Source organism: Trachurus japonicus, chromosome 19 (assembly GCF_045865225.1).
Source record: "Trachurus japonicus isolate A0001 chromosome 19, Traja_1.0".
NCBI classification, from domain to species: Eukaryota; Metazoa; Chordata; class Actinopteri; order Carangiformes; family Carangidae; genus Trachurus; species Trachurus japonicus.
The window spans coordinates 18,052,279-18,079,785 of NC_140925.1; the positions used below are offsets into that span (position 1 = coordinate 18,052,279).

Sequence of the window (27,507 nt, forward strand, 5' to 3'; positions counted from 1 at the left end):
GTACGAGTTCACAGGTGGGAAGTTACGAGTTTGACTATACGTTCTAACGGGTAACCATAGGAACAGGTCGGAAAAACACGAGTTACGGGTTGCCTGGAACGCACCATAACAACCGACCAAGATGAAAAATGCCGAGCCAAAACCACACCCCGCCAGTGTATCCTGTCCCTAATCTGTTTCAATAGTTATATCGGCATTTTCCAATGCTGTTGTATGGCAATACAAAAAGCAGTAATAAAACACCTTTTTAGTGAACAATTAAGATCAACTACTGAGTCCTCAAATTTTAATGTCAACATGTTTAATTTCAGGAAATGTTTTATTAAGCAGTTCTTTATGAAATGTGGAAAACCTGATGCATCCTTGGCCCTTTTTTGTTACATTTATTGAACATCAACAGTCTCGCACTGAAACATATATCTTCCTGATATCAGTTGAATAGTTCCCTGTATAGTTTCCTTTGAGTCCTGAGGTCATGACTTTAGTTTCTGTTTGGTGGTACATGTGGGTGGGGCCAGTTTCTAGACTGGAAGTAGCCCCTAAGTCCTTCCAGGTCCAATGGAGGGAAGTAGGCTCCAATACGTTTTCTCAGCCACCACTTCCCCTGTGCTGCGCTGGCGCTGCCCGGCTGGCTGAACTTGTACTTGAAATGTTCTCCACGCACCCACCTGAGAGGGAGGAGGACACAGGAGAGTGAAGAGTTAGAGAATAATAGGGGTACCAGGAGACAGGAGGCACTTTACTCAAGCCTCATGTTTGGAAAAAAAATCTAGATGAATGAGTTGTTTTTGTTTTTAACACTCACAGTTCGAGAATGGGCTTCTAAAATAGATCAGGATGAAGGTAAAACACAACATGAGACATTGTTTGTCTCTTGTTTGCACTGCATCATATAAGTCATGTCTGACATTAAAAACACCCAGTAGCATTTGAAACACTTTAGCCCTTTCCTGTACAAATATAATAGTGAGTGTTCAGACAACTGAAATGTAAAGCTTAAAGGGATATTTCAGCTTTTTTGGAGTGGGGTTGTATGAGCTACAAAATGCCCATTAAGTACAAAAAGTCCCGCGGCACTCCTCCGCGACATGCTGTATCACTCCGCCTCTTCACACCGCTTATCCAAACAGCTGGACTGATACAACGCGTCGCGGAGCCTGCCTGTTCGGAGGAGTACTCAGGAGTACTGAGTGAGTTAGTTAGTTTCAGATTTAAAAAAAAACTTTTTTTCTAACCAGCTGATGCATTGTAAATTTTTACTATCGTACTCTTGAACTGGTGTACTATTCTGAGACTGGACTTCTCGTAGGCGGTGAAAATACGCTGATTAATTGTCCCTCATTGACAGCAGTGTACTGCCTGTGTCTTGGTGCAGTGCGATGCACCGGTGTTTCTCAGTGGGGGAGAGCAGAGACTTTTCTACTGCATCTAGTGCACTTATTGGGCATTTGTAGCTCATACAATCCCACCTCAAATAAGCTGAACTATCCCTTTAATTTAATCATTGTGATACTAACTATCAACATCATTTAGGTAATTTATTTGAAAATGTATATTGTGTATATATCATGAGCACAAATACATTTTTTAGCAAGAGAAAGTCATTGTGTGCTCTTTCCGTCACTAGAGGGAGCTATAGGACAGAAAATAACTACTGCAGACAATATGTGATTGTCATTCAATCGATCCATGCTCAGCTATTTCAGTAAATAACAACTGAAAATGTTTGAGTAGATATTAGTTTGTGAAAATAACGGCACATAGATGGGGCTGGGAAGTGACAGAAGATGCCCCATGCTGATAAAAGTCCCTTTGCCAAAGCTGAGGATGAAGATCCACTGATTTGAGCTTTTCTGCATTCTCTGGTTTTTTAAAAATTATTATTATTTGTTATTTTTTACCTGGGGGCGTCTCTGCCCTGGAAAGGGTTGTGGTCGAGCAGGGAGAGGACTGTGCTGTCATTGGACAGCAGACGTCCTGCTATGTGGATCACCCACTCACTCTGCTCGTAGGTCTGTACGGAAAGAGAAAAGGATTCAATGTTAAAAAGATGGACATGTATGGTAAAAAAAGAGATTTAAAACTGAACAATACCATGAACAGAAAAAACACTGAAGAGGTCAAACAGTTTACTTATGGATTTTCAGTATCAGCTCGTACTAGTAGTAAAAGCAGCTTCAAGTTAGTCTTCACTGAGTAGAAGTTGGTGTAAATATGTGCACTTGGTGGACATTTCCACAGGAGGATAATTCATATACCACCAAAACAAGCTAATGTACCTGGAAGGCCGCAAACCACATGAGCCAGTCCAGGCGGTAATGGTACGGTGATATGAGGCACGGTCTCCGGTAAATATCCCCTGGCTTACACAGGAACTGGTACTCCTCCCAAACTGCCTCAGGGTCTTTGGGATCAGAACTTAGAGTCCCCTGGAAAATCACCTCAGTACGCTCCTTGGTGATGCTGGGTAAAAAAAGTTTGGAAAACAAGATTAAACCCTTATTAAAACTGCAAGGAAAGAGGTTGGAGTTGATGTTTTTTACAAATGTATGACTGAGGTGAAGCACAGAAAACTGACTTTGCACTGTGCAAGAGTAAGTTTAGTGTAAAATATCTTGATTTAACTTTAAAATTTGCTTCAATTTAATCCCCAGATTCCCCGCTTTCCCAGCTCTACCTGCCAAAGGCCCCGTAGGTGTTGACGATGCGCAGCGGGTCAAAGGAGGTGTTCATCAGCTGCCTGGAACTGAACAGGTTCATCACCACGGGGATGCTCAGAAAGCCAATCAGAACGCCCATAGAGATGTTCACCACTCGACGTACGAACATACCTGACACACACAAATGAAAAATGATGGAATGTGAAAAACGGCAACTAAAAGTCCATTACATATTAATATTCTGACAAAAGGGGAATATTTGTTTTTTCTGTTCGAGTCTGTCTACCTGTCCATCCATCACACACTGTCAACAACACTCCTACCCAGACTTTATGAAATTGCAGGGATGCATGTCATCGCTCCCTCGAAGCCTAAAGCGGTTGCGACTGTGTTTGTTTACTTGTTAAATTCTAACGACTTTTAGAGAAATAGAGCATCTCGCAGCTGTGTGATCCCCGATTTCCAAATGAAACCGAGCGGCCCATGGGAAAGTTGTAATTGCACTTCAAATTATGACACATTTGTTAGTGTCTGGCCATAAAAGTGAATTCATCATTTGGATGGGGGCTGACGTGACAGAGCCCGTGCTACTGAGAGTGCACAGTAAGCCTATGTGTGTTTATGTACGTGTCATCACTTTAACACTTCCTCAGTGGAAAAGGTTTGGCCTGTTAGATCATGGGACGCCTGGTATTGACAAATGTTGGCCGAGTCTGCATCAGTTCCTTCCTACCTGTTATGCGGGCCTGCTTATCCCATGCATGGTAAAGACATCAACACAATCCAACTAAAACCTTCTGGGTCTGTTCAAATGATTAAAACATACTCATACTTAAGGTAAAAGCCTATTTTATATTCTACTTCCTCCAACAAAGTAAAGACACTAATGGGTCCAATGAGACCAATTAGAGAGGCCACTCTCACTCTTTTACAACATTTTAAGAAGTCTGCACTGTAAAAAAAAGAAAATGTAAGCGACATCACATTAAATTCCAATAAACCACATGTCAGACTTTTCCCAGCTACTCAGCTGTCCAAGTGCTAATCCCTTGTCTTCCCTTTAATTCTCTTTCTGTTATAACCAGACCCACTACCTGCTATTAGCTTCTATAAAACCAATGGTATTTTCTGCTCATAGTCAACTGTGATCTGTGTATGTGTTTGCATGAAGGAAGGATACAGCCATACCCTGCACATATCTGCTTTGCCTGAGTTTAAATACCTTTGGTGGGGCTGGGGGTGCGTCCAGCTGCATCTTCACTCTGTATCTCCAGCACTACCTTCTTGGCTCCCCCGCCAGAGCGGAACAGGAAGCCGAGGGATGCATCGTCGAAACACGCAAGGCTGGGAACAATGGTTAGCCAGTTGAGGAAACTGAGGTTCCCGCTGACTATCAGAACCACCTACAGAACAGAAGACAAAGGACAAAGAAAAGCACGTATTGCCTTGTAAACTCTGACACCGCCTCCACGTGAGGAGAGACATGATATAGTATGACAAACCTAAGAGAAGAATAATACAGATAAATACAATTTAACCTTTTTCACCACGACAGACTTGGGCCTCCTGTACTTCCATTCGGTCATAAATAAACTATTATCTAATCACATGTGGGGAAACGGGCTCAGCATCAATCACATCTCTGGTCTTGTATTACAACACAGCATGCAGATTTAGGCTGTTTACCAAATGAGGATTAATGTACAGTGGCTGTAACTACATTAGCCCTGAATGCTAATGGAAAGCATGCCATTTGTCATCATGTACAGATGCCAAACTGTTTTACAAATCAGGTTATTTTTTAAATTAATTACATACAGAAAGTAAAATACATTAAATATATATATATATATATATATATATATATATATATATATATATATATACATATATATTTGTATATAGACTTGTTTTTGTCATACCTACTACACTTGTATATCAAAGTCTCTTGGTTCATAAAATCTTGACACTTTGCAGAGACGACATAACTTTTCTTTCTTCTATTTGTCAGCAATGTTTGTAAAGAAGTAAAGAAGCATGTAAATGTTTACATCATAATTAAAACTTTACTACTTTTATGAAAAATGCTTTAGATCCTTTGCTTGGTGGAAACTTAAATATTCAGAGGCTTTTGATGCCAGTTCATTTTAATCAGTTATAGGGGTGCATTCTGTACATCTGCAGTATTTATTTGCTCCCTCTGTTTAGCTTCATGTCGAAAAATAGCACTTTCAATTTTCCACCGGCGAATAGCTTGTGTTACCTGGAACAGGATCTGGATCGCTCCGTTGACGATGCACATCCGCCTGCCCAGGAGGGTGAAGAACGGGACAATGAGTTCGATGAAGTGGTTGGACAATGTCTCGAAGCGATGGAACCACCACGGGGACCGGTGCATGTAGTAGGACATGGGGTTAGGAACCGGCTGGGTCTGAAAGACAGAAATGGAACTCTTTAAAGTCTTTATTGATGTCGGAAGCAGTGATTTGCTGCAGGAAAAGTTCCAGCAGGGGGGGTTATTGGAGTTGAATGATTGGATTTTTCCATGTATTTCTGCATATATTCATATAAAAATCATGTTTGATTATCTTCAGTGTCTGCTCCACTCCAATACTTGTTGCAGCGAGTGGTTTCTAAACATAGTCTGCCTCTGCCTCTCCAGGTAGGCGTTTACTCTGCTTTACTTTGGCACTAATCTCTCATCTCAGCCCAGGATGGAGAAAAAGTTAAGACAGAAACATTTCCATGTCTAAATAAAGATGGAACTTTATTCAAATGAAGGCAACACCACCTACACACACACACAGACACAGTCAGTGGTTTCATACAGAGCTGTGCAGTGTTTGCGTACGTATGATTAAGTGCGTGTATGTTTGGTGGTGCATGTAAATTGTTTAATGGCTGAACGTGCAAGCAGTGTCAGGTGAGGTGGTGAAAAATAAATATAGCGCAGAAAAACAGCCGTGCTGCTAGTCTATACTCTTATTGTTTTTACGGAATGGAAGAAAAGAAGGAGTTATTCAACCTATAGCTAACCAAAATACCCCTGGAAATCCAAGGGCAAAGAGCCTGCAACCTCAGACAACCAAACAACCCCAGCTGGCCGGCGAGCTCGCTGCGTTACAACAAACAAACCAAAGCAAACAAAACGCTAAACTGCTGAAACACACCTACACAGCCCCCTGGGAGTCAGGACAGGAGGAGATCTGCAATTTCTCTGCAGGTCTGAAAGAGAGCAGTGTGTCAGAGGGGGTTAATAAGGCTTCACCTGGCGCCAGTGGCTTCCAGTGCTCCCTGTGTGTGTGTATGTATATATCCAGATTACCCCTAAGGCCGTTGACAGCTGAGGTTAGAGCAGGTAAACGGACCCAGCATGAAATAAGCTCCATATTGCATTAGGACTTGTCAGGTGGCAGCTCATTTTCTAACGCACTTTGATTACACCATTAGAACAGCACACATTAAATGGCATGATGTGATTCTGAGAATTCCTGTTTCTGTCTTTGTTTCTCCTATTGAAATTTAAAGATCCAGTGTGTAAAATGAGGGGAACAGTGACATCTAGCATCCAGATTATATTATTTATCTATTAAATAATTCTATTTTATGAACGTGAAAGTTTCTCTTGAAATGTGCTCTCTGGTTGGCTGGATTTTCCATTCCGTACAAACATGGCGGCGCAAGATGGCGACACTCTCTAAAGCAAGACCCTTGCTATATGTATATATAAAAAAGGAATTATAAAGCTATGAAAACAGATTTTATTTTATAGCGATTATACACTTATACAAATATATTCATTGGTAGTATATTCAGATTTTGCAAATTAACCATGACAAATATTACACACTGGATCTTTAAATGTATCATTTAAATTCATAATTCAGGATGAAATATCTTAGTTGCAACAACCAATGAATCAGTTTGGTCTCTTGTTAATTGATTTCATTTTTCCTTTTCTTGTTTTTCCTGTTTGTTTCTGTGGATTAATGCCTGATTATACTCTTGTTGGAGTCAGCTGTTGACATATCGTCTTACCATCTACATGAGTAGTCAAGATGGACTGATATTCATATAATGACTATGTATGCTTCTCTCCCTAGATTAGTGGATGAATGAAGTTTGTGAATGAAGTGAATAGTTTTTTTTTTGTCTGTCTATGTCGCATTGCTGTTTTGTTTGTTTGTTTTTTTTCTTGTCATCGCCTTTTTGTTGTGTGTGCTTTGGCGTAAATACACGTTTAAAAAAATCATAATTCAGTAAAAACTACAATATGCAAGAGTTGGAAAGCAAGCCAGCTTTAATCAGTATTTTTGAAAACAGACCTCTCCTCTCCTGCTATCCCTCCCTCCCCCTCCCTGCTGTCTTGCTCTGCCCAGTTTGCCGGCCTTTGAGCTATCCTTTGAGTGACGTCCTCCAGCAGCACATACCAGCTTGAAGCCTTTGGTCGGAGATGAGTAGAAGACCAGAAGCACATTGATTGAAAGCCATGACTCCCCACCCCTGAGTTTGACCATCTCTGATTGGTCAGACGGGATGACTCAGAACCTTTAGGAGGGAATATCTACTGCACAGCTGCCAGGTTCAATGAGTCAAGACGACAGCAGCCGCTGACAGCTCGCCATGAAAGACACAGTGCCGAGATGATCCTTATGGGATGAGCTGGTTCTTTGTATTAACTGGACACAGAATGTGATCTGATTTGCATCTAAGTCACAAATGCAGACATTACAAATACAACATGCTTATGGAAACAGCACAAACTATTCACTTTATTGACGCAGTGCTAGTGTAAAAACAAAGTGATCTATCTATCTATCTATCTATCTATCTATCTATCTATCTATCTATCTATCTATCTATCTATCTATCTATCTATCTATCTCTTACATGCATTGCCTTTATTCTAAGTTTTTTTGAGATTTCACACATTCTTTCGTCATTTTTTAAAGTTTAGTTCGTCGGTGTGATTGAGCTCCAGTAAATCTCACACAGCAGTGAGGAAAAAAGAGACTTAGATATTTCAGTGTTGTCACGATTACGTTTGTCAGGTCAAGGATGAATGATGTGTTTATGTTGGTCAGTGTCTGCTGGATTGGATGGCATGGAGGAGACGTACAAAAAACGTGTGCAAAGTTTTCATGAGACACATGTTCTGTATATTTAGTAAATTGAAAGCCACACCAGACTGATTAACATCCTGCTGACACTTTGATGCTGCACTTGATTCTCCTCTCTGAAGTTCATCAAGTGCACATGCCGTCTCTGTAGAGGATCAACATTTTCCTGCTTTTTTTTTTTTGGTTTGTTTAACGGCCGCTGCTGCTCTTGTGCTCCAATTTAAATATGAACTGAACAGACAATGTAGTTAAGACTTTGGTTCCTTGGAATTTGGGACCAAAGAATTACTGTATTGCTGAATTTAGACTTTTTTTGTAAGCTGTGATTGAAAGGCTCCATGTACCCAAGAGTTTCCTTTACCACTGCATAATTACAGCAAGGCATTCTGCCTTAAACAATTAAGCTCATTTAGGCTGGTTTCAGTGAGCATTTTTAATGTCCTCTTCTGTGTGATATTAGCCTTCATTAGGAAAAAAATTCAATATTTTATCCAGACTTAATTATCTCAACCATTATAATACAGAGCAATTTTATTTTCATTGTCTCCAGAGGATGAATCAAACTGGCTTAAGTCCGTGACTTTATCTCCAGTGTTGTTATTTGATGGATTGGTATCAGATTTTGACTTATGAGTAGTTCCTTTAAGAGGATTAATTGTGAAAACTTTAATCTACTGAGCTTTCATGTAGCACCATCATCACGTCAAGATTTCTGTTTGACGATATATAGCTGCCAATCAAACGACTTTAAGTTTTGCTTTAATTAGCAAATGTTAGCAAGCTGACATTATGAACTTAGACTGCTAAAGATAAGGATGCTAGTATGGTCACTCCAGCCATGTTCTCACGCTGATGTTAGCACTTTGTGGTAGAAAGCAACACAACCCCTATGCACTGCCTCACAGTGCTGCAGGCCAAGCGGGCCAATCTAAAAATATACAGATATTTAAGAATAAAGATTAATTTCCCCTGTTAAGGATGTGTTGTATGATTCATTAACACACACAATTGATGCAATAAAGATGTACAGTAAGGTCTCATTTGATTTAATTTGTTGGTCTATTGCTCTACGAGACATTAGCTATGCTAACATTATTCTTACTCATGGGAAGTGAAACCCCATGAATATATTAGAATAACAAATCAGAGTACCAAAGAACCAAACCAAGAAAAGTCAATTCATATGTCAAGTACATCATTCCTAAAGTTTACTCCATAAATCACAGACATAATAATCCCAAATGGCATTAGCTATCCAGTGTCTTACAATCTGTCAGGATTTCCCATTACATCTCAGACTGTGTAAGTAGTATATTGTATTCCTGATCTGTGTCAGCTCAAGTCGTGCAGCTCCATAGGAGCCAGTGTATTCCTGTCTATATGAATTACAGACGATGGCCCTGCTCTCCCTGCGGCTGGCTAACACAGAGCAGTGTGGGTCAGAGTGGTTGAGCATCCCGCAGGGGAAAAACAAACAGTGGATTTGCACAACCTCACGCTCTGTGTGAGAGGCTGATTTATTGAAACCCTTGACAGCATTTACTGTAATGTTTTGCCCTGCTGTGGTCAGCCTGATGTGAGTCCATTGCAGTCATGTCATCAGTCAGGAGACAAAGCCAAGGCGCAATGTTTTTGTATATCTGGATCAGTCTAACATATTCACTTTGCCGAAGGAAAACAGGCCTTTTGGGAAATTACAAAACTAGTCTTTGAGAGAGTGATCTTTATTTTTTCTTTACTTCTACTTGTGATGCAGTCTGAAGAATGATTTGTACTTCATGTGTCATTTGAACTTGATACCGACACTGATCTGATTTGGTGAAATCCTTGGTTCTCACAGTTCATTGATGCGGTGTTGCTGCACTTCCTAGAAGTCAGCGAACAGCCTTGGGGTTGTATGATGAGAAAAATTCAGCTTCTGTTATTTTCTTTGTCAGTTCCCATGATAACCACTCTCCACCGTTGTAGCATCTGGAAACTTCAAATGCGTCATTTCTTGTGCACCAGATGATTCTTTTCCCCCCCAAGACAGAGGGCCCTCAGCCTGCTCAGAAAATGTAAATGCAGCTATATTAAATATTGGTATGTTAAAGGGATAGTTCAACATTTTGGCAAAGTGGCCCATTGCCATAATCTCTATAGTCTTAGGAGTAGGTTCGTTACCCTTATTTGTCGGTGCAAGCTATTTTTAGAACAGCAGAGCAGAGCCGCGAGCTGCTCATCAAACTAATCAAATACACAATCCAACAACTCCAAAACGCTCTTGGGGACAAGTTGTGACCTGCACATTCACCACGCTATGAGATAATAATGGAATGTTATGAGACAGAGTTGTTTTAGAGGTAAATTCATGCAAAACCGCTGATGCGCGTTCCTGTCAGGGGCAATTTTTCAGCAAGTAGTATCTACATTTGCCTCGAAAACAACTCCGTCTCGTAACGTTCCGCACCTTTTAGCTCATTGTTTGGGTTTCACAGCCCAAAAAAGCCCATAGAAACCCACTGTACACAAAATATAAACCCACTGTAAAATGATGAGCTAGTGGCTAGCTAGAGGTCATAGCCCCAAACTGTCAGTGCATGGTGATGAAGCACACTTTTATTTTTTGTTATTTGTTGTGCAATAGTCTATTTACAGGTGTTGAGGAGTATAAGGGATCAGTTCCAGAGGGAAGTGAGCAAGATCTGACTGATTACCAGTTCACTTGAGTCAGCATCTGTTGGGGGTGAGGACTATATGTTTGGAAATAGAAAACATCTGGGGTTGTGAAATCGTAAAAGAAGTGACCGTACCTAACCTCTGCAGCCCTCGCAGCACAAGGGTAAGTTAGCCACTGTAAGCTATAATGAATCTTTGAATGAGACATTGGCCGTTGAGTTGCACTGTGGTAATGAGTCTTTCTGGTGCTTTTCTTGACGGTTTATCATATGAAAACCAGCGGATAGAAACTAAAGCTCAATGGCTCAGCAGCTGATGAAAACATTGGTCAGTTTAATCAGTTTATGGACGGAGAGCAGGACCTGAGGAATGGTTATGTACAGTGAGTGTAGCTCAGTAGTATGGCACACAGTGCAGAGAAACCTGTGCACTGAAAAGAAACGCAGACACACACTGTGTATAGTAAATGTAGTGTATAAAAAGACGTAATACACGCATAACACACACCTCGTAGTGGTAGTCCATGCAGGTGAGGTCTCTCCAGCATTTGTCCCCTCTGATTTTAATGAGACCCTGGAAAGGAGAAAATAATAATGATATAATAAACTTTACGTATTCATCAATTTTGACAATGTACAATGTTTTTCAAAATTAGATAAAACCAGATGAGACAAACAGAAAGTAAAAACATGAAAGCTCTCACTAATGTTATACTTTACAGCAGGCGTCACCTGTGTTATAAATCATGTACAATAAGCAGCCCATTAGAAAATCAGATTAGAGCCTGCAGCCACTGAAAGCACGCATCCAGCTGAAACAGTCCAAAATGAATATAACATAATCTATCCGCATCCACGTGCATATACGAAGGAAACGTTAATTCAAAGCATGAATGCATTAAGAATTCAGATTAAAGATTCATTTTCAATGTAAAAAGAGATACTGTGTGACAAAGAGACAGTTTTTCACACGAGATAACATATTACATAAAAGGCAATAAAAAAGCAGAGAAATGACTGATGATGGTAATACAGGTATCCACACAGTAAACAGAGACCATTGTTGTAGTGAATTAGACTGAATTAACAAATACATGCATTGTAAAATAAAACATAAAAGTGAATGAATGGAATTCTGTTAAGACATTTTAATGAGATAGGTTAATCTGAATGCAAAGAGTCTCTTACATGTTTCTGAAGTAATGTTTTGTCACTAGATGCGTACGTATGCCTACAACAGTCAGGTGTGGTTAGGGTGGAGAGTTTAATTTTTGTGTTTGTGTGGTGCTGTTTTTGTCTGTAGAATGAGGAATAGAAAAGAGGAAAGAACAAATCAATGTAGGCATAAGGTTAAATAAGTAAAGGATGAGAGGATGATGACTTGGACAAAAGAGGACTCATGTAAATTCATGTGCAGTCACAGTTTTTGCATTTATACATGACAAATAATCCAAAAGACGCCAATAATGTTTTTCTGATAGGGTCTGCTGATCCTCGTTCCTCCATGACAAGTGTAGGGTTGCAACTAATGATCATTTTTATTGCTGATTAATCTGATTATTTTTGTCTCAATCAAGGAAATGGTGAATACAATTTTTCCACTTGTCCCCTCTCTTACAATGTGCTCAAAAGAGCAGACTGACTCATAGAACTATGAGCCCGAGTGTGGCCAGTCCCACCCAGCAGTATGCCATCTATGGATAAATGAGACTTGGAACAGACCTGCACAGGGTGGTACTGGTACAGCAGGTCTGTTTCAAGTTTCACTTAGCCATAGGTCACATAACCTATACACCAACACTCAGGTACTGTACACCACGTATAACTCTCAGGTGTTGCCCGGTTCAATGAGTCAAGACAACAGCATGTCTGTGAGTCGATATATTTTCAATACATCCTCTGGATATATGAAGACATTTATGTCAAAATACCCATATGTTTATTTATTTCTATTAATAGAAAAAACAATATTTCTTTATTGAGTTATTTCTGTATGCATCCTGCATCTGTGACACATTAAAGTCCAAAAGGACGCAGTAAACTCAGGGACGCACCTCGTTTTCAAATTTCATCCTCCAGCAAAAACAACTTGGCATTATTGGTTCTACTCTGGATACCAGACGGTATCAGGTGAACAGATTTTGTATTTATTATCTCAACTTAAAAGTTCTATTGTACATTCACAAACTCTGTTTCTGATTGAGAAGTTTGTCTGTGGTGCGTTGTCACCGTTTGCTACTTGCACATCTCTGAGCATTTTGGAGGGTGGGACAGCGCTGTCACACACCTGGCCACACGATGCGGCACACCCACATTTGACTCACCCCAGTTAATTGACTAACTGACTATGTTGTCAATCAAACCTTCGGCAGTTTTTTAGGTTTTCAGTGAAAGTAATTACAACCTAACACACACACAAAGGGTGACAGCTCTTTAATGTCAGCGTTCAGAGAGAGAGATGATCACGTGTGTGTTTGATTACTTCTGTCTGTAAAATATGTGACTCTTAATCTTAAATTCATGGGTTTGATTCCCAGCAGTGCCCCCCATGGCAAAATTTCTGCAAGGAAATGTTCTACTTAATTTCCTGCCAAGAGACCATGTAGAGTAACTGTGCTTAATACTGTACAGTTTCTTCTTTCATTTGATACATTTTGTCAGACTGTATTATTGTACTGCCAAAAATAGTGTCCCCCTCCATACTAAACAGGTTCTGTCCAACCATGTAGGTTGATGTTGAATTTTGAAGGCTATAATATCAACGATTCATTGATCTACATATCTGATGAAAATGAATTTGAAATGAAATATTTCTTAAATATGTTCACAGCAACAACAAAAAAAGTAGATTGTAATTAATTAGATTTGATAGCCCTAATTAAAATATAAAAATCTATTTCAGTCATCTGTGCATTAAAAAGTGGGAAGTCACTCCTAAAGACCAAATCAGATGTGAATCTAATTTGCTGTCTGAAGACATCATTAGCTGTTCTGACTGTCAGCGGTCTCAGAAACAGCTCTCTGACAATTAAGACTGGCAAATGAGCACTAATGAGACCAAACATGAAGGGTGTTAAGAACTGAACAGTAACATTCATCCTAAGAATAAAACTAGGGCAAAGACAAATGGATACAACAATAGAATAGATATCCTAGGCACAGCACAGAGCTGCCACTAGCAATAGCAGGTGATCCAGCTGATGGTCATTGTTGAGCTGTCTATAGTTCAGAGTATGAGGCGGGTTACTGAAAGTTCACACACAAACTAAATCAAACACATTTCAAATTAGCCCAGAAAATGTCAGAGAGGATTTTCCCATCTTAAAAGAGAAAATAAAACTCAATCAGGACCCATAACACAGAGAAATGTGTCCTCAACCTTGTGCCTGTTTTGCACCAAATGAACCAAATGAAGTAAATAGAGCGCTATCCAGGACACGAGATTGTCAATGCTGATACATTAGCCCATCATGTGGTTGGCATGGAATGTGGAATGAATCGGCCGCTAACTTCCCTAACCAGATTTAGTAAAAACAGGACATTTCATACTGATAATGAGCTTGGCTGTTGCCTGCAGCTGCTGGCTGTCGACAGGCTGCGGCCAAAGATGTTGCTGATCTAATCTAATTCAATCATGAGATCCTGAAATGTCATCAACTAAAACCTGATATTCAGACTTGCAACGTAAACAGAGCAGTCTGCCGAGGGACCTGGGGAAGGAAATAGGAATACCTGTGTGGATTCAACAGGTTTCCCTGAGGAAAATCACTGGATACACACACACACACACACACACACACCTCAAGACTTAACTCCACTGACATTTCTGTACAATTATGATCAAAATGTGTATTATAGTTAAAGGGAAAGTTGTGATTTGTTGGCTTCTGCTCTTTTAAAAAATATATCCCCCACTGGTGCACTTATGTGGCAATGTTAAAAACAATAATTTCATGTGTGAAGAAAATTTACCGGATCCCAAAGTGGGTTTGAAAACATGGAAGCAGCAGAAACAATAACAGCACACATGGTCTTCATGACTTTTTCTCAACTAAACAAGTCAAACAAGAATTTCTTGGGGGATGAAACATCTAAGATACTTTTAATGATGAGTGAATGGAAAGCTTGATGGAGCTTCTTCACAGCTGACGACTTTCACAATAATCCTGTTTTATGATGAAATTTTGAATGTGACAATAAACTCCCAACACACACCATGCGTCCACACATCCGAACAAGTACAAAAACGAAAAGGACAGAACAGAATAAAACAGAACTTCTCTCTTGATATTTTGTTTGGGCCTCAGTAGACAGAGGAGCCTTGAAAGTGAAGAACAGTGACAGTGACATGGACAAACAATCTAAAACTTACCACACTTGTAAAGTCTATTATAACGCCGCCAGCATGATTTATTTGTTAGGAAAAGGAGATGTGGAAAAAGTACTGTAGGGCTGCAAATCAATGAGCATGAAAAAGTCAAACTTTTTTTTGTCCTGCCCTCAAGTGGACATGGCTAACCATATTTCAGTGTTCATGAGCCACTAAAATCAAATTAACTACACTTTTTTGTAGCTTGTCGCCTGATTACCCTCACAATCAGCTGCTGAGCAGTAAACAAGCTGCCGAAGCTCAAATTAAAAAGCATCCAAACAGCTTAATGTCTCTCTGCAATGCGCTTCATTAAACATATCCACCTTTACTAATGGGGACACTAGTAAAGATAATTCTTTGATTAGCACTGCATATAGACATTTCATGTTTCTTTTTTGCGTTTGCAGCCAAAACCAAAACCAAAGCCTGATCTTCCAAGTTCAGTTGAGATGTGTGGGCCAGTAAGACTACGTTTGGTGCCGTCTAAATCACGAGACCACCCTACTTTTTTCCATATAGGTTGCAATGAATGAGTACTGTAAGTGTCTATGATATCCGAGTAGAGAACAGTCTCCATTCCCCCCAGAGTTACTGCAACCAACACATCCTGCTGTAGACAAGAACTTGCACAACTCTAATGTGTACTCAGTACAAGTTTACAAGTTATAATTATATATATATTACATAATTATATAGTGCAGATGTTCCACAGCTAGATCAACAAGAATAAAACGTGTGTGTGTGAGTAGACAATTTGCTTGTGAGGAATCAGTTGTGAAAAAGAAATAGAGAAAACTAATTTGAATTTGCTGAAATTAAAGCTACAGTACACATGGATATGCCTTGTAAACTTACTTACTTATACTTTAAAATGTTGATCATTATAGTACGTGTTAAAAAAAGGACCTTTGATGTTTCATGCCAACCGATGCCATTGTGACATTATGCACTATTCTGTCGGGACAAATAACTTAACATGAGGGATCAAACCATGTAAACAGTAACCAGTGTGACAACTTGGGACATTTCTTAGTCATGCTGCAAAAATACAACCATTTCACTCGTTTCCTATGACTGAAGGATCCTTTGAAGTGTTGACTAGGCCATCTCGTCCTCTCGCAGTCACAGAGCTACCACAGCAACCACAGGCTGCCAGACAGAACAAAAAACTGCTGTGACTAGGACAGATCTATAACAAGTGACCGTTTCTCAACTCCAACGTAGTACTATCTAATGGTGTTCAGTACATGCTCCATGTTTTTATTATTCTTTGGGGAAAAAACAACCTTAACGGAGCTGAAACCTCAGCCAATCCATAACTAGTCGTCAATTTACTAAATCAAAACCTGTGAGTCTGTGACAGTTTCATTCTTTTGTTTATCGTTTAGCATTTGGATGAGACTTCTTGTGAAATGGCACGTCAATACTATTATGATGTTAAACTTTTAAGTTCTGAATGTCTGACATTTTTGCCAGTACTTGAATGCAGCATTGTTACAAATTACCCCAAAAAATGAGAATGTGATTGAGAAAATCACAGATTTGGGTTATGAGATAATCCAAATGGGCTGAGGGTGAGCTGTTCACCAGATAATAGTCAGATCCAATTGCAAATTCTTGAAATATTTTGCACATAGTCAGAAGACATCATGTTGAGGTAACAGTATGTGTTATATAATGAAAACTAGGGAACTAGTCAGCTTGAAGGAATATTTTTGTAAACAAAACATCCTTACCTAACCCATCAATTAATAAGGACAAAGACATCATTGTGAAAATGTCTATTATGAGTTCAACGATTTAAAATATCTTCCTTTGTCTGACCAAGAGTCTGAAGCCACCTAACGGTTGCATGCCCCTGTCAATCTGTCAAGTTGGAGTTTAGACCAATATCTGTTCAAACATAATGTAGTGCAGTATGTTTTGTGAAGACACAGTAACCTTGACCTTTGACTATAAAAACTCCAGTTCATCATCGGGTTCAAGTGAACATGACGGAATTCCATTAATGTGTTACTGAGATATTACACCAACAAAACTGTTGTGGACATTAGTTAATCTACCCTATTATTAAAGGGATAGTTCACCCAAAATTCAAATTTCACTCATTATCTACTCACCCTCATGTCGACTAAGGGCTGGGAGAAGTTTCAGAGTCCTCTGTGCCTTCTCTGAGTTACAGCGGGGCTCCGTGCAGCACTGCGTGTCCATATGACGGTTGCGAACGGGGCTCACTTTTCTTCGTCCAAAAAGACACACCAAAAAACAAATCTTGTGCGATTTGCGCCGGCGTCAGTGCAAATCGTGCGAGATTTGGACGGACCAGGAAGAGTAGTGCTGGGAGCTTCCGCTACAAACAAGCTTAAAATACAGATTTATTTAATTTTTTTCGGAACAATTTCTCATGTTGGGGCTTCAATACAAGAGGGACATTACAGACGAGCACTATGAAGGTATTTGGATGTTTTTTGGTGTGTCTTTTTGGACGAAGAAAAGTGAGCTCCGTTCGCAACCGTCATATGGACATGCAGTGCTGCACGGAGCCCCGCTGTAACTCCGAGAAGGCACGGAGGACTCTGAAACTTCTCCCAGCCCTTAGTCGACATGAGGGTGAGTAGATAATGAGAATGAATGAAATTTGAATTTTGGGTGAACTATCCCTTTAAAAAAATGCCTTAATTAATACTGAATATGAATATTCCTTGTAGCAAAAATATTATGTCATGTACCAAAAAAGATGCAGCTTTTAACCAAACCCTCCACATATCCAGGATCAGTCAGGAAGACTATATTTCTTTACAGTTGTGAACCCGTGACAGTGATTCAGAGCCGAGGTGCGCCCCCCGTGCTGCAGTGCTCTTCACGGTCTTAATAGGAAAAACCCCACTGGGGTTGTGGTAACTGCAGTGATTGGCAGATAAAACCCCGTCGGTGGTCTGAAATTCACCATGGAAACTGTCAAACAACCAGACATGTTGTTTAGCTGACCATATATTTGGGTTGGATTTCCAAATACTGGCAGGGTTTTACAGCAAAGCACGGCTCCAAAAGTAACAGTCTAAAATCAGGAGGACAAACACTGGAATATCCCAGGGAATTATGCTGTTGAGAAACTCTTTCATTTCTTCACACTGCCTTTCTGGATGTGTTCAGGTACGGGTATATGTGCCACACATGCCTTTCTGCTTGAATTTAGACTATTTACTTCCTCCAAGACAGAAATATCCATGTCTGTGCAGTGTGCAGGATCTCCCCACAGGAAATAAGTTAGTCAAGGGGCTGTTGGCAGTAAAAGCGTTTTATGAATGGGAGAGCCCCCGAGTAAATTCCCTTTGATCAGTTTTTACTGTGTTTGACAAGTTCAATAATCACTACAAGGAGTTCAATGCAGAAAAAGTCAATAAGAAGTGATTAGTTTGCAATTGCAAGAAGGAAAAGTGTATCCAATTATAGAAGTATTTTAAAATATTCAATAGAAACTATGAGGCATTCAGGTACATTCCTGTGTCGTCAAAACCCAGCTTGATTATTCTGGTCTCATCACTAATTTTTGTGTTTTCCACACACTGACTCTATTGAGGTGCAGGATATATTGCATTTATTTGTATAGTGTGTTACTCACAGCTCCTAGCATGATGCGGACAATGAGCCACCTGAAGGTCCAGATGCAAATGCGTGAGGGTGGACAGCTGCGGGGGACCTGGGACAGAGTCCAAACTGGACACAAAAAAATGGCAAGGAAGCCCGTCTCCAACAGCTGGCTCTCCCAACCTGAACAAAACACCACAGGATCAACAGGTTAAATTATTTTCTTAAGGTTCAACGTACAACAGAAGAACAGACAAAGTTTTATTCAATAGACCACACTCCAGAACCAAGAGAAAGATGGACAGATCTACTGTAAACAGTTCTTTGCTCTTATATATTCATATTAAAGGTTATAGCTCCAACTTTTTCATCAAAACGGTTATCCACAGAATGTCTAGAGGGGTGCAGAATAAAAGTTTTACTGGATTTATGTGATAGCTCTGTGGAGAAATGGCATTGTGCTAATGCTAATGCTAACTAACGGTCAGCCGGCACTGTAACGTTTCCGGTGCAGGTGTGATGCTGGGTGAAATTATTCAGTTGTGTTTTCAGTCAACTGTCAACACGCTGCTGCTCCTTAAGTACAGTTAGCGTTAGCTTAGCTTTAGCTACTAGCCGCTCGTATACCTGGCAACCAATTAAAGGTTGGAGTGAGAGCAGGCGAGTGTGAGTGCCGGGAGGAATTAAACTTGTAGCTAACACCTTTAGTGAGGTTGGATCTGAAGCTTAATAATGTAATTTTTACATGGAGTCTTTGTTTGACAGAGATGTTGACCAAGAGAATAATCTAAATGTATGATGACAATGGCCTTTGTTGAGCAGATATTTGGTCATGAACCAAAATGATTTATCAACCAACAGCCTCAATATCACCAAAATAAATACAGTTCATCCTGCTGGAGGTGTGAATGTCTGACATCATTTCATGGTGATCCATTCAGTAGTTGTTGGGTTATTAAGGTAGGAACCCAACTGACCAACAGACCAAGATTTGATATTCCTAGAACCACGTTGCCTGATTGAAACCAAATCCAGTGCATTTTTATTATTCAGATTGACCATACTAAATGCAATGCTTGGATTTATTTATTTATTTTTTAAATAGTGAGTGAGTGAGCGGTGCCTGCCACTAATGACGCAAGCGGCACAAACCCCTGGCCTCTGGTTTGTTGTCTAGACTTGGGAACAATTGGAGGAGCTCAGTCTGCAGACTTTAAAGTTGCTCTGTCAGCTATAGGGTGATAATAGGTCCAAGGGAAAAAAAGAAGAAGAGGGAGTGAAGGAGAAAGACAGTGTCAGTTAGAGAAGAAGAAAATAAATATATTTTCAAAAAGAGAAATATAAGCCGCAGCTCCTAACCACAGACATCAGCCTGGCGTCTCTGACTACAAAGTGTCATTAGCCAGTCAGAAAGCTGCCACTGACCTCGCCACTTATCTGGGCCAGAGCCCTGCATGTAGCCTCCTATTTATACTTTCTTTCTTCTCTCCTCTACGTCCTCCCTCTTTACTCGTACATTCATGACAGTTTACTGGGTTCACCAAGTTAGGAGGTAATGTACTGTACGTCAATAAAACTTAATTCTGTCGCTGGCTGGATTTTAACCCAATAACTGGCTGTAAACACTTTTGGGGAAAACAATCATGAGAAAGCTGGTGGTGAGATTTAGAAGTATAAGCATAAAAGTAGATTTATGTGCTGTGATTATACTGTATTATAGTTATAATCCATGACTCTACATCTGCATGTTTCCAAAGGATAAAACAAGTTGGGATTTTTTTTTCTTATTCTTTGGGATTGATTCTTATGATTCCCAGTATAACCATTCTCAGCGCCCATTTCAAACCTCATAGAATTAAATAATAGGACTGAATAAACATATCTTTAAAGATAAGTTTATTTCAACTCTAAAAATGTCATTATGTCACCGGTGTCCCAATAACACCAACATGTGTGAGAGATTCAGATTCACAGAGACTACACTGGAGACAGGAACTAGTTGCCTACTCATTATTAAGAAAGACAACCAGCGTGTAGTCATGATGGAACAACCCAACAGCTAGAGAAAATCATCCAGGAGCACAGAAAGGTCAACTGTAGACTACAAAACAAGAACTGAGTCTGCTCTGTCTTCAGATTCCACAGGCTGTCTATCAGGACGATCTACAAGGCTGTAGCGAATAAACTACAGACTGAATAATCATATTTAGTTGTGATTCTAGGAAAGATGTTAACAAATTAATATCATCAGCACAGTATCCATATCAAACACAACCATGTACCCAGCAGCTAGCTGGCAGTTCACTGCTGAAGGCCAGGCAGAGTCAGCTGGATGCAAGGGAAGGATGCTAGTTTCACCCTCTTTTTTTCCCTGAAATCCCAATGTTTGTATTTTTCCACTGAATTCCTGCTGTGCATCACACCAGTTACACTGTAAACAAACTAAAATTGCATCCAAACCTGAGTGTTTCACATAAATGTTTTGCCTTTAATCCACTTGGATGATTGAAGACAGTTCCTGGATTCTGTTTTGAAAGCTGAAAGAGTCACTGGTGTGGACCATGAACTTCACTTACCGAAGGAATACCTGAGAGGAAGACAAGGGAAACAGAAACCACAATGCAATAAGACTTCTGATGCACTCTAACATCATCAAATAGTTAGAATAAGCTACATGTAATAGATCATTTCTTTGTCATGACTATTTTTATGATTATTATTTTATTACTATCATCGTTATATTATTTCTTCACTTGGCTTGACTTTCATTACTGAGCAATCTAACAGTTATTTTTCTGAAGTAGCTAAAGAAAAAAAAAATGTTTTGTGTGTGAATTGTTAAAAAAAAAATCAGTGAAAAGTGATCATCATAACTTCCCATAACCTCAACTGCATCCTCAAATGTCTTCAAATGCTTTGTTCAACCAAGTCCCAAAGCCAGTTTTATAATATTATATAGAATAGAATGTAAATCATGTCACCTGAAATACTGAAACAAGAGTTTTTTGTTTGTTTGTTTTTTTTTGGGGGGGGGGGGTTCCCTAAACTATTGTTTATTATTTGACGGAAGAGTATTAGGGCTGCTGTGGAAAAAAGAGTGACTTCCGACTTTTTTCTCAGAATTCTGGCTTTAAACTCAGAATTCTGACTTTAATCGCATAATTCTGACTTTAAAGAATAGGATTCTGACTTTCAAATCTGAACTCTGAGAAGAAAGTCAGAACTCACTTTTTCTTTTTTCAGCGGCACTAATCCTCTTCTATAAGTCTAAATCCAAAACAGTGATTTCATAAAGTTCAAAAGCTTTAAGGAATATATTTGTATAACTATGTGGATATATTATAATGTAGAATAGAATAGCTGGTACAAGTTACTCATACCAGCTTAATGTCACATGTGTGACATTTAATTTCTTTACTGAATGCAACCTGGCTGGAACCTAAATGTCCTATTTGCCCATTTAGGAATCCTTAGAAAAAAAATTGCATTCATCTGCGGTCGTGTTTCAGTCAAAGTAATGAATGTAAGTTTAATCAGCTCTTGGTCTCTCCCAATTTCTCAGAAGATCTGTCTCATTGCTCCAGGAAGCTAATGGAGAGTCAGTTGATAATTCAGTTACATGTGAGCCAATGCACGGAATGTGTCTATCTATCCTGGACTCACCACAGCTGCCCCACGTTGACCAGTGAATGGTACAGCACCCACAGCGTCACCATGATCACCATGTTGGCCATTCCTGTCGCCAGCACAAACGCCGACAGAGCCATCCCCACCAGGGCCATGGCGTCCAGGTTGGCGTCCATGTCGCTCCAGTCCAACAACCAGAGGATGGACGGTGTGTACGCGAAGGCGGCCATGCCTATCTTTCCCCCGACGTAGCGCTTCACGCTGTTGAGGTAGCTCTTGCAGGGCATCAGGCCGCGCTCACCAATCAGCTGCTTGTTCTGGTTGTAAGCTACGCTGAACGCCACCACTGCAGGAAAAGACACAACACCACTATCACTGCATATAGTCTACATATTGTTTTTCATTACCCTTTATTTTGAAAAGGTCTTTTGCATCACCAAGAATAAATAAGTATAGCATGAGTATGAAATCATATCAAACATGGACAAAATTGTTGGTCGTTCAAGAAAAAAACTAAAAAAAAAAAACAAAAACACAACTGTCACTGACATAACTTGAAACTAACATAAGTAATAACAATTTAATGAAAACTTAAACAAAATCAGACATTGCTTTTGAATTGTGGTTCAACAGAGTAATTTTATAAAACAAACTAATGAAACTGGCCTGGACAAAAATGATGGTACCCTTAACTTAATCTTGACTTGATATTTGTTGTACAATCCTTCCTGTTCAGTAGATCAGGACTCATAAGGCCACTTCAGATTTAGTCCAGTGTTTCGTTCTTAGCCATTCTTGGGTGTTTTTAGCTGTGTGTTTTGGGTCATTACCCTCTTGGAGGATCCCTGACCTGCAACTTAGACCAGGGCTTTCTGACACTGGGCAGCACATTTCTCTCCAGAATGGCTTAATAGTCTTGAGGTTACATTGTAACCTGCACAGATTCAAAACAGCCTGTACCAGTGCAGCAAAGCAGCCCCAGAACAGAACCGACCCTGATCCAGGTTTCACAGTAGGTACAGTGTTTTCTTGTTTCTTTGTGTGCTTCATTTTTGCATCTGTGTACGATTAGCTGATGTGACTTGCCAAAAAGCTTCATTTTGGATCAAAAAGCTCCAGTTTTGTCTCATCAGTCCACAAAGCTTCTGGGAGAACATCCTTTGGTCTTTTACTTTTATCAGTCTCAAGTTATTTCAGTGACAATTGTGGGTTTTTCTTTCTTTATCAGAAGGGTAAAAACAATTTTCTCCACGTCTGTCGCTGTTAATTTCTGAAAGATGTATTCACATTTCAGTCTAAACTGTTTGATACAGACACAGGACTTTGACATGGATGTGTGTCATGTGGTGAAATCAGGCTATGAAGGCAAACAGCAAACACCAAGGTCTGAAGGTGGCTCTGCCAGTTCAGAATGCGGGACAGTGCGTGTCTGTATCTGGTTGTGTAGGAGAGCAATGTATGGTTTTTGATTTTTGATCTTGCTTGTGTTTTCACACCGGTGCTCATAGATTTAGGCTGAGACTGAAAACCTGAGTCCCACAAACAGAGCGTCAAGAACCTGCACTCATGTGACTTAAATAAAGGAAAACACAGCATGTGAGGTCATTGTAGACTAATATATTAAATGCATGTTACACAGCAGACGGACTGTAATACACCACACACACCTCGTGTGTTTGTGAGTGTGGTGCAGAGTAGTGAAACTTCAGCGCACTTACAGTAAATAAAGGCGGTGAAGCGCAGCAGCACGATCCGTGTGAGCCAGTAAGTCCCGGTCTGCAGTGACCCGGGTCTCTTCCCTGTCTCTGTGTCTTTACTGGTCTCTGATCCATGGTCTTTACAGCTGTCAGTGTCCGCGGCGTCTTTCTCTGTCTTCCTGATGTCGACACGTCTTCTCCGCACAGAGCTCTCAGCGCTTTCACTGCTGGCCGCCATGTTCAAGGAGCTGACGGTCATGTGACTTAGTAGACGCGGAAGTGATTTATAATAATACAATTTTATTATTATTATTATTATTATTATTATTATTATTATTATTATTATTATTATTATTATTATTACATACAATTGTTAATTTATTGTAATAATATAGGGGTGTTTTTTTTATTGAAACAGACAATGACATACAAACATAAATACACACAATGTAACACCACTGACAAAAAAAGAAAGAAAGAAAAAAAAATAATAGAATGTAGTAAAGTAGCATTTCTGCTTCAAAAAAAAGTTTCATGAGCAGACACGGCTACTATCCAAACCTTTAAAGTTTAAACTCTCAACCTGATATTGCCTGTTAACAATTCTCTGCCTCCTCCTACTTCTTCCTGCCAAGCGAGGAGGAATTCTGTTGGTAAAACCTTTCAAAAGCCAATGGGATACGAGGGGTGGAGAGATGCATGTGCTAAAGAGAGTTAAGGAGCTAAAAAAGAAAACAGTTGCCATCATAAAACTCTGTCTTGCTTTGGAAGAGGGTGTGGAAAGGAATCTCAAGTTCAAGACAAAAAAAAATGTGGGATTTTACTTGACTCGGTGGTGACACACTCTTCCTCGCAGAGCCGCGTGCGCCTTTACGCACGGAGTTTGGGCGCCAGTAAATCCCTGCAGCTTTTTAGGGGCTAACATGACAGAAGAGATCAAGTCATTGATAGAGCATCCATGCAGCCCGGCGGGCAGCGACAGCTCCATGTCCCTGCACGGCTCGGATTCAGAGTCTCTAGTTTCTCCTGCAGGATCGGACGCACCGGGGACTGCCTCTGGAAAGGCGCACAAGGTAGATGGCGGCGCAGAGGATGAGCGTTTCCCAGCCTGCATTCGTGATGCGGTGTCACAGGTGCTGAAAGGATACGACTGGTCCTTGGTACCGATGCCCAGTCAGGGAGAGAGGGGGCTGAAAAATAAACCTCATGTTAAACGTCCGATGAACGCGTTCATGGTTTGGGCACAGGCGGCGCGCAGGAAGCTGGCGGACCAGTATCCTCATCTGCACAATGCTGAGCTCAGTAAGACGCTGGGAAAACTGTGGCGGTGAGTACTGGACCTCAACTTCACATAATAAACTGTCTGCAACTCAAAACCAACACAGTTTTTAGTGTTTGAGCCAAAGTCTGGACAGTCTCACTCTAAGATTAACAGTTAGGCCTAGTGGCGTCATTGCGCACAAAGTTAGATCAAGTAATTTGCTGGTGAGTTATTCCTGCTGCTGATTAATAGGCTAATGGTTGAAAAAGGCGTCCTTCTGTTTAATAAAAATAAAGGCAAATATATATTTTTATCCCTTACTGATCATGAAAAACCAATCTGAGTCAGATGCATCAAGTAATATAAATCTAATAATAAAGATTAAGTGGATAAGCAAGTAAGCAAATAAGTAGATAAATGGATAAATAAGTAGATTTCAGTGTGTGTAAAAAAAAAAAAAAGCAGTAGGAAAAATAAACATGGGCCATACTGTAAATACTTCCTGTCCTGCAAATGAAAATGTCTCATAATGAAGTGTTAGAGTTAAAAAGTATTACATTAGTATATAAGTTAGTATATAATTCAGGCAGAAAATAACTGCTGAGTAACAGGACAAGTGATGATCCATTGAGGTACCGTTGAGTGGTTCTTTCTGAAATGTGGTGTATTTATACTTCATTTATAATGAAATAATAATTGTATGTGTCATGCTAATTGACATTTGTTTACATGAAAAGAAAAAGATTAAGCAAGTTTCCATGAGCAGATATACAGCCACATTATGATTCTCCACTAATCCGTTAACTCCCCTCTCTTCACCTCAGGCTTCTCTCTGAAGTAGAGAAACGTCCTTTTGTGGAGGAGGCAGAGAGGCTGAGGCTGCAGCACAAGAAGGACTATCCAGACTACAAGTACCAGCCCCGGAGACGGAAAGGCAACAAACCGGGTCAAGGGGACAGTGGAGCGGGGCTGGTCCAGCAACAGAAGCAGCAGAGCCAGTATAAGACAGAACCAGGGGTGTCCAGGCTGACTGGAACAGGGGATGTGCATCATCATTACCATCCAGACAGGACAGGTGAGACACTGATCATGCTGTATTTAGATCCTCTATTTCAGTGGTTCTCAAAGTGGGATCTGTGGACCTCCAGGGGTCCTTGAGCGGGTTCAAGGAGGTCCCCAACCTTTTCTCAAAATTTTACCACATTTTCCCCCAGAAATATTACATTTTCATTCCAATTTTCTTTTCTTTTTTTCCAAAAATGCATGCCATTGGCAGTAATTTGAATGTACATTGACTAAAAAAAGCAACATTATTCAGTCTCAGAACAAATATTTGTGTATTCTGGTGTTTGTTTTAAAAATTTGATTCAATGGGGGGTCCGTGGTCTAATTTGTGTCAGTTTAGGCCGGGATCCGTAATGTAAAAAAGTTTGAGAACCACTGCTCTATTTCATTACAGTCCATTCATGCATTGGAAATGATCTCCTCTGTGTTTGTGTTTCCTTAGGTCAGTCTCATGGACCTCCAACTCCTCCCACTACCCCTAAAACTGACCTCCACATAGGGAGCAAACATGAGAACCACCGATTTGTGGACGGCAGCTCCGGCTCTGCTCCTCCACCCAGCCGACATAACATTGACTTCAGCAACGTGGACATCTCTGAGCTCAGCACCGAGGTCATCAGCACCATAGACGGATTTGACGTCCATGAGTTTGACCAGTACCTGCCTGCCAACAACCACGGCTCGGCCGTTCTGACCCAAACAGATACCAGTCACACCCATAGCAACCCCCCTGGATCATTCGTCTTACCCAGCATCCACTCTCACCCCCACAGCCTTCCCACTTGGACTCCCAAAACTTCTGGTGGGTCTTCCGCTGGAATGCCACCGTCCTCTTCCAGTCGTGACACCCATGAGGAAACCGTCCACAAACCTCAGATAAAAACCGAGCAGATGAGCCCGGGTCACTACAGCAACTCCTCCTCCACCACCTCTCCGCCACCACAGCCAGAGTACACCTCCCTGAGCTCAGGTGGCTGTCCATACCCCAACTCCTCCACATCTTCCTCCAACCAACCTGACCACACTGACCTTCAGAGCTCCACTTTCTACAGCGCATTCTCTGGGTATCCCGCCGGTCTGTATCAATACCCGTACTTCCACTCCTCCAGAAGGCCTTACACCACATCACTTATCAACAGCCTGGCCTTGGCACCACCTCCGCACAGTCCTCCATCTGGCTGGGAGCAACCTATCTACAAAACACTCACCAGGCCTTGAAGAAGAGGATACAATAAAACTAGTTTTATAGACAAAAAACTACTCACAGAAGTGTTAAGGAGCATAAAGATACTGTTTGGGATTTTTCTAACATTTTGCCTTAATAAGAGTTATTTCCAGAGGTTAACACCAATTTGGATTACAGAAGGAGAGTACTGCATAGCAGCTGTTAGCCAAATGGCTTTCATTGTGTGTCAATGTATTATTGCATTTGTTCATTTCCACAGAAAAAAAGAAAAAAA

The 27,507-nt window shown here is 40.4% G+C and overlaps 2 protein-coding genes across 2 annotated transcripts; one reads left to right on the top strand and one right to left on the bottom strand.

Moving 5' to 3' along the window:
• Nucleotides 1-300: 300 nt before the first annotated feature.
• On the bottom strand, nucleotides 301-23,980 carry lmf1 (lipase maturation factor 1). Its single transcript, XM_085762512.1, has 11 exons — nucleotides 23,743-23,980; nucleotides 22,061-22,370; nucleotides 20,974-20,984; nucleotides 18,432-18,580; nucleotides 10,946-11,011; nucleotides 4,924-5,091; nucleotides 3,883-4,063; nucleotides 2,678-2,831; nucleotides 2,280-2,463; nucleotides 1,902-2,014; nucleotides 301-668 (listed from the first exon to the last, which is right to left on the bottom strand). Exons 1-11 carry the CDS (start codon nucleotides 23,978-23,980, stop codon nucleotides 482-484), a joined length of 1,761 nt encoding a protein of 586 aa, XP_085618638.1. The 3' UTR covers nucleotides 301-481.
• Nucleotides 23,981-24,469: 489 nt separating this feature from the next.
• LOC146967794 (transcription factor Sox-8-like) lies at nucleotides 24,470-27,486 on the top strand. The gene is made up of 3 exons (XM_085762513.1): nucleotides 24,470-25,048; nucleotides 25,807-26,057; nucleotides 26,490-27,486. The coding sequence occupies exons 1-3, from the start codon at nucleotides 24,645-24,647 to the stop codon at nucleotides 27,263-27,265; spliced, it is 1,431 nt and encodes a 476-aa protein (XP_085618639.1). The 5' UTR covers nucleotides 24,470-24,644; the 3' UTR covers nucleotides 27,266-27,486.
• The last annotated feature ends 21 nt before the right edge of the window (nucleotides 27,487-27,507 follow it).

Coding starts and splice junctions, on each gene's coding strand:
- lmf1 (XM_085762512.1), bottom strand. CDS start 23,980: ATGACCGTCAGCTCCTTGAACATGGCGGCCAGCAGTGAAAGCGCTGAG. Junction 5,092..10,945: donor GCATGGACTACCACTACGAG/GTGTGTGTTATG, acceptor TCTGTCTTTCAG/ACCCAGCCGGTTCCTAACCC. Junction 2,464..2,677: donor ACCTACGGGGCCTTTGGCAG/GTAGAGCTGGGA, acceptor TTTTTTACCCAG/CATCACCAAGGAGCGTACTG.
- LOC146967794 (XM_085762513.1), top strand. CDS start 24,645: ATGACAGAAGAGATCAAGTCATTGATAGAGCATCCATGCAGCCCGGCG. Junction 25,049..25,806: donor ACGCTGGGAAAACTGTGGCG/GTGAGTACTGGA, acceptor TCTTCACCTCAG/GCTTCTCTCTGAAGTAGAGA. Junction 26,058..26,489: donor TTACCATCCAGACAGGACAG/GTGAGACACTGA, acceptor GTGTTTCCTTAG/GTCAGTCTCATGGACCTCCA.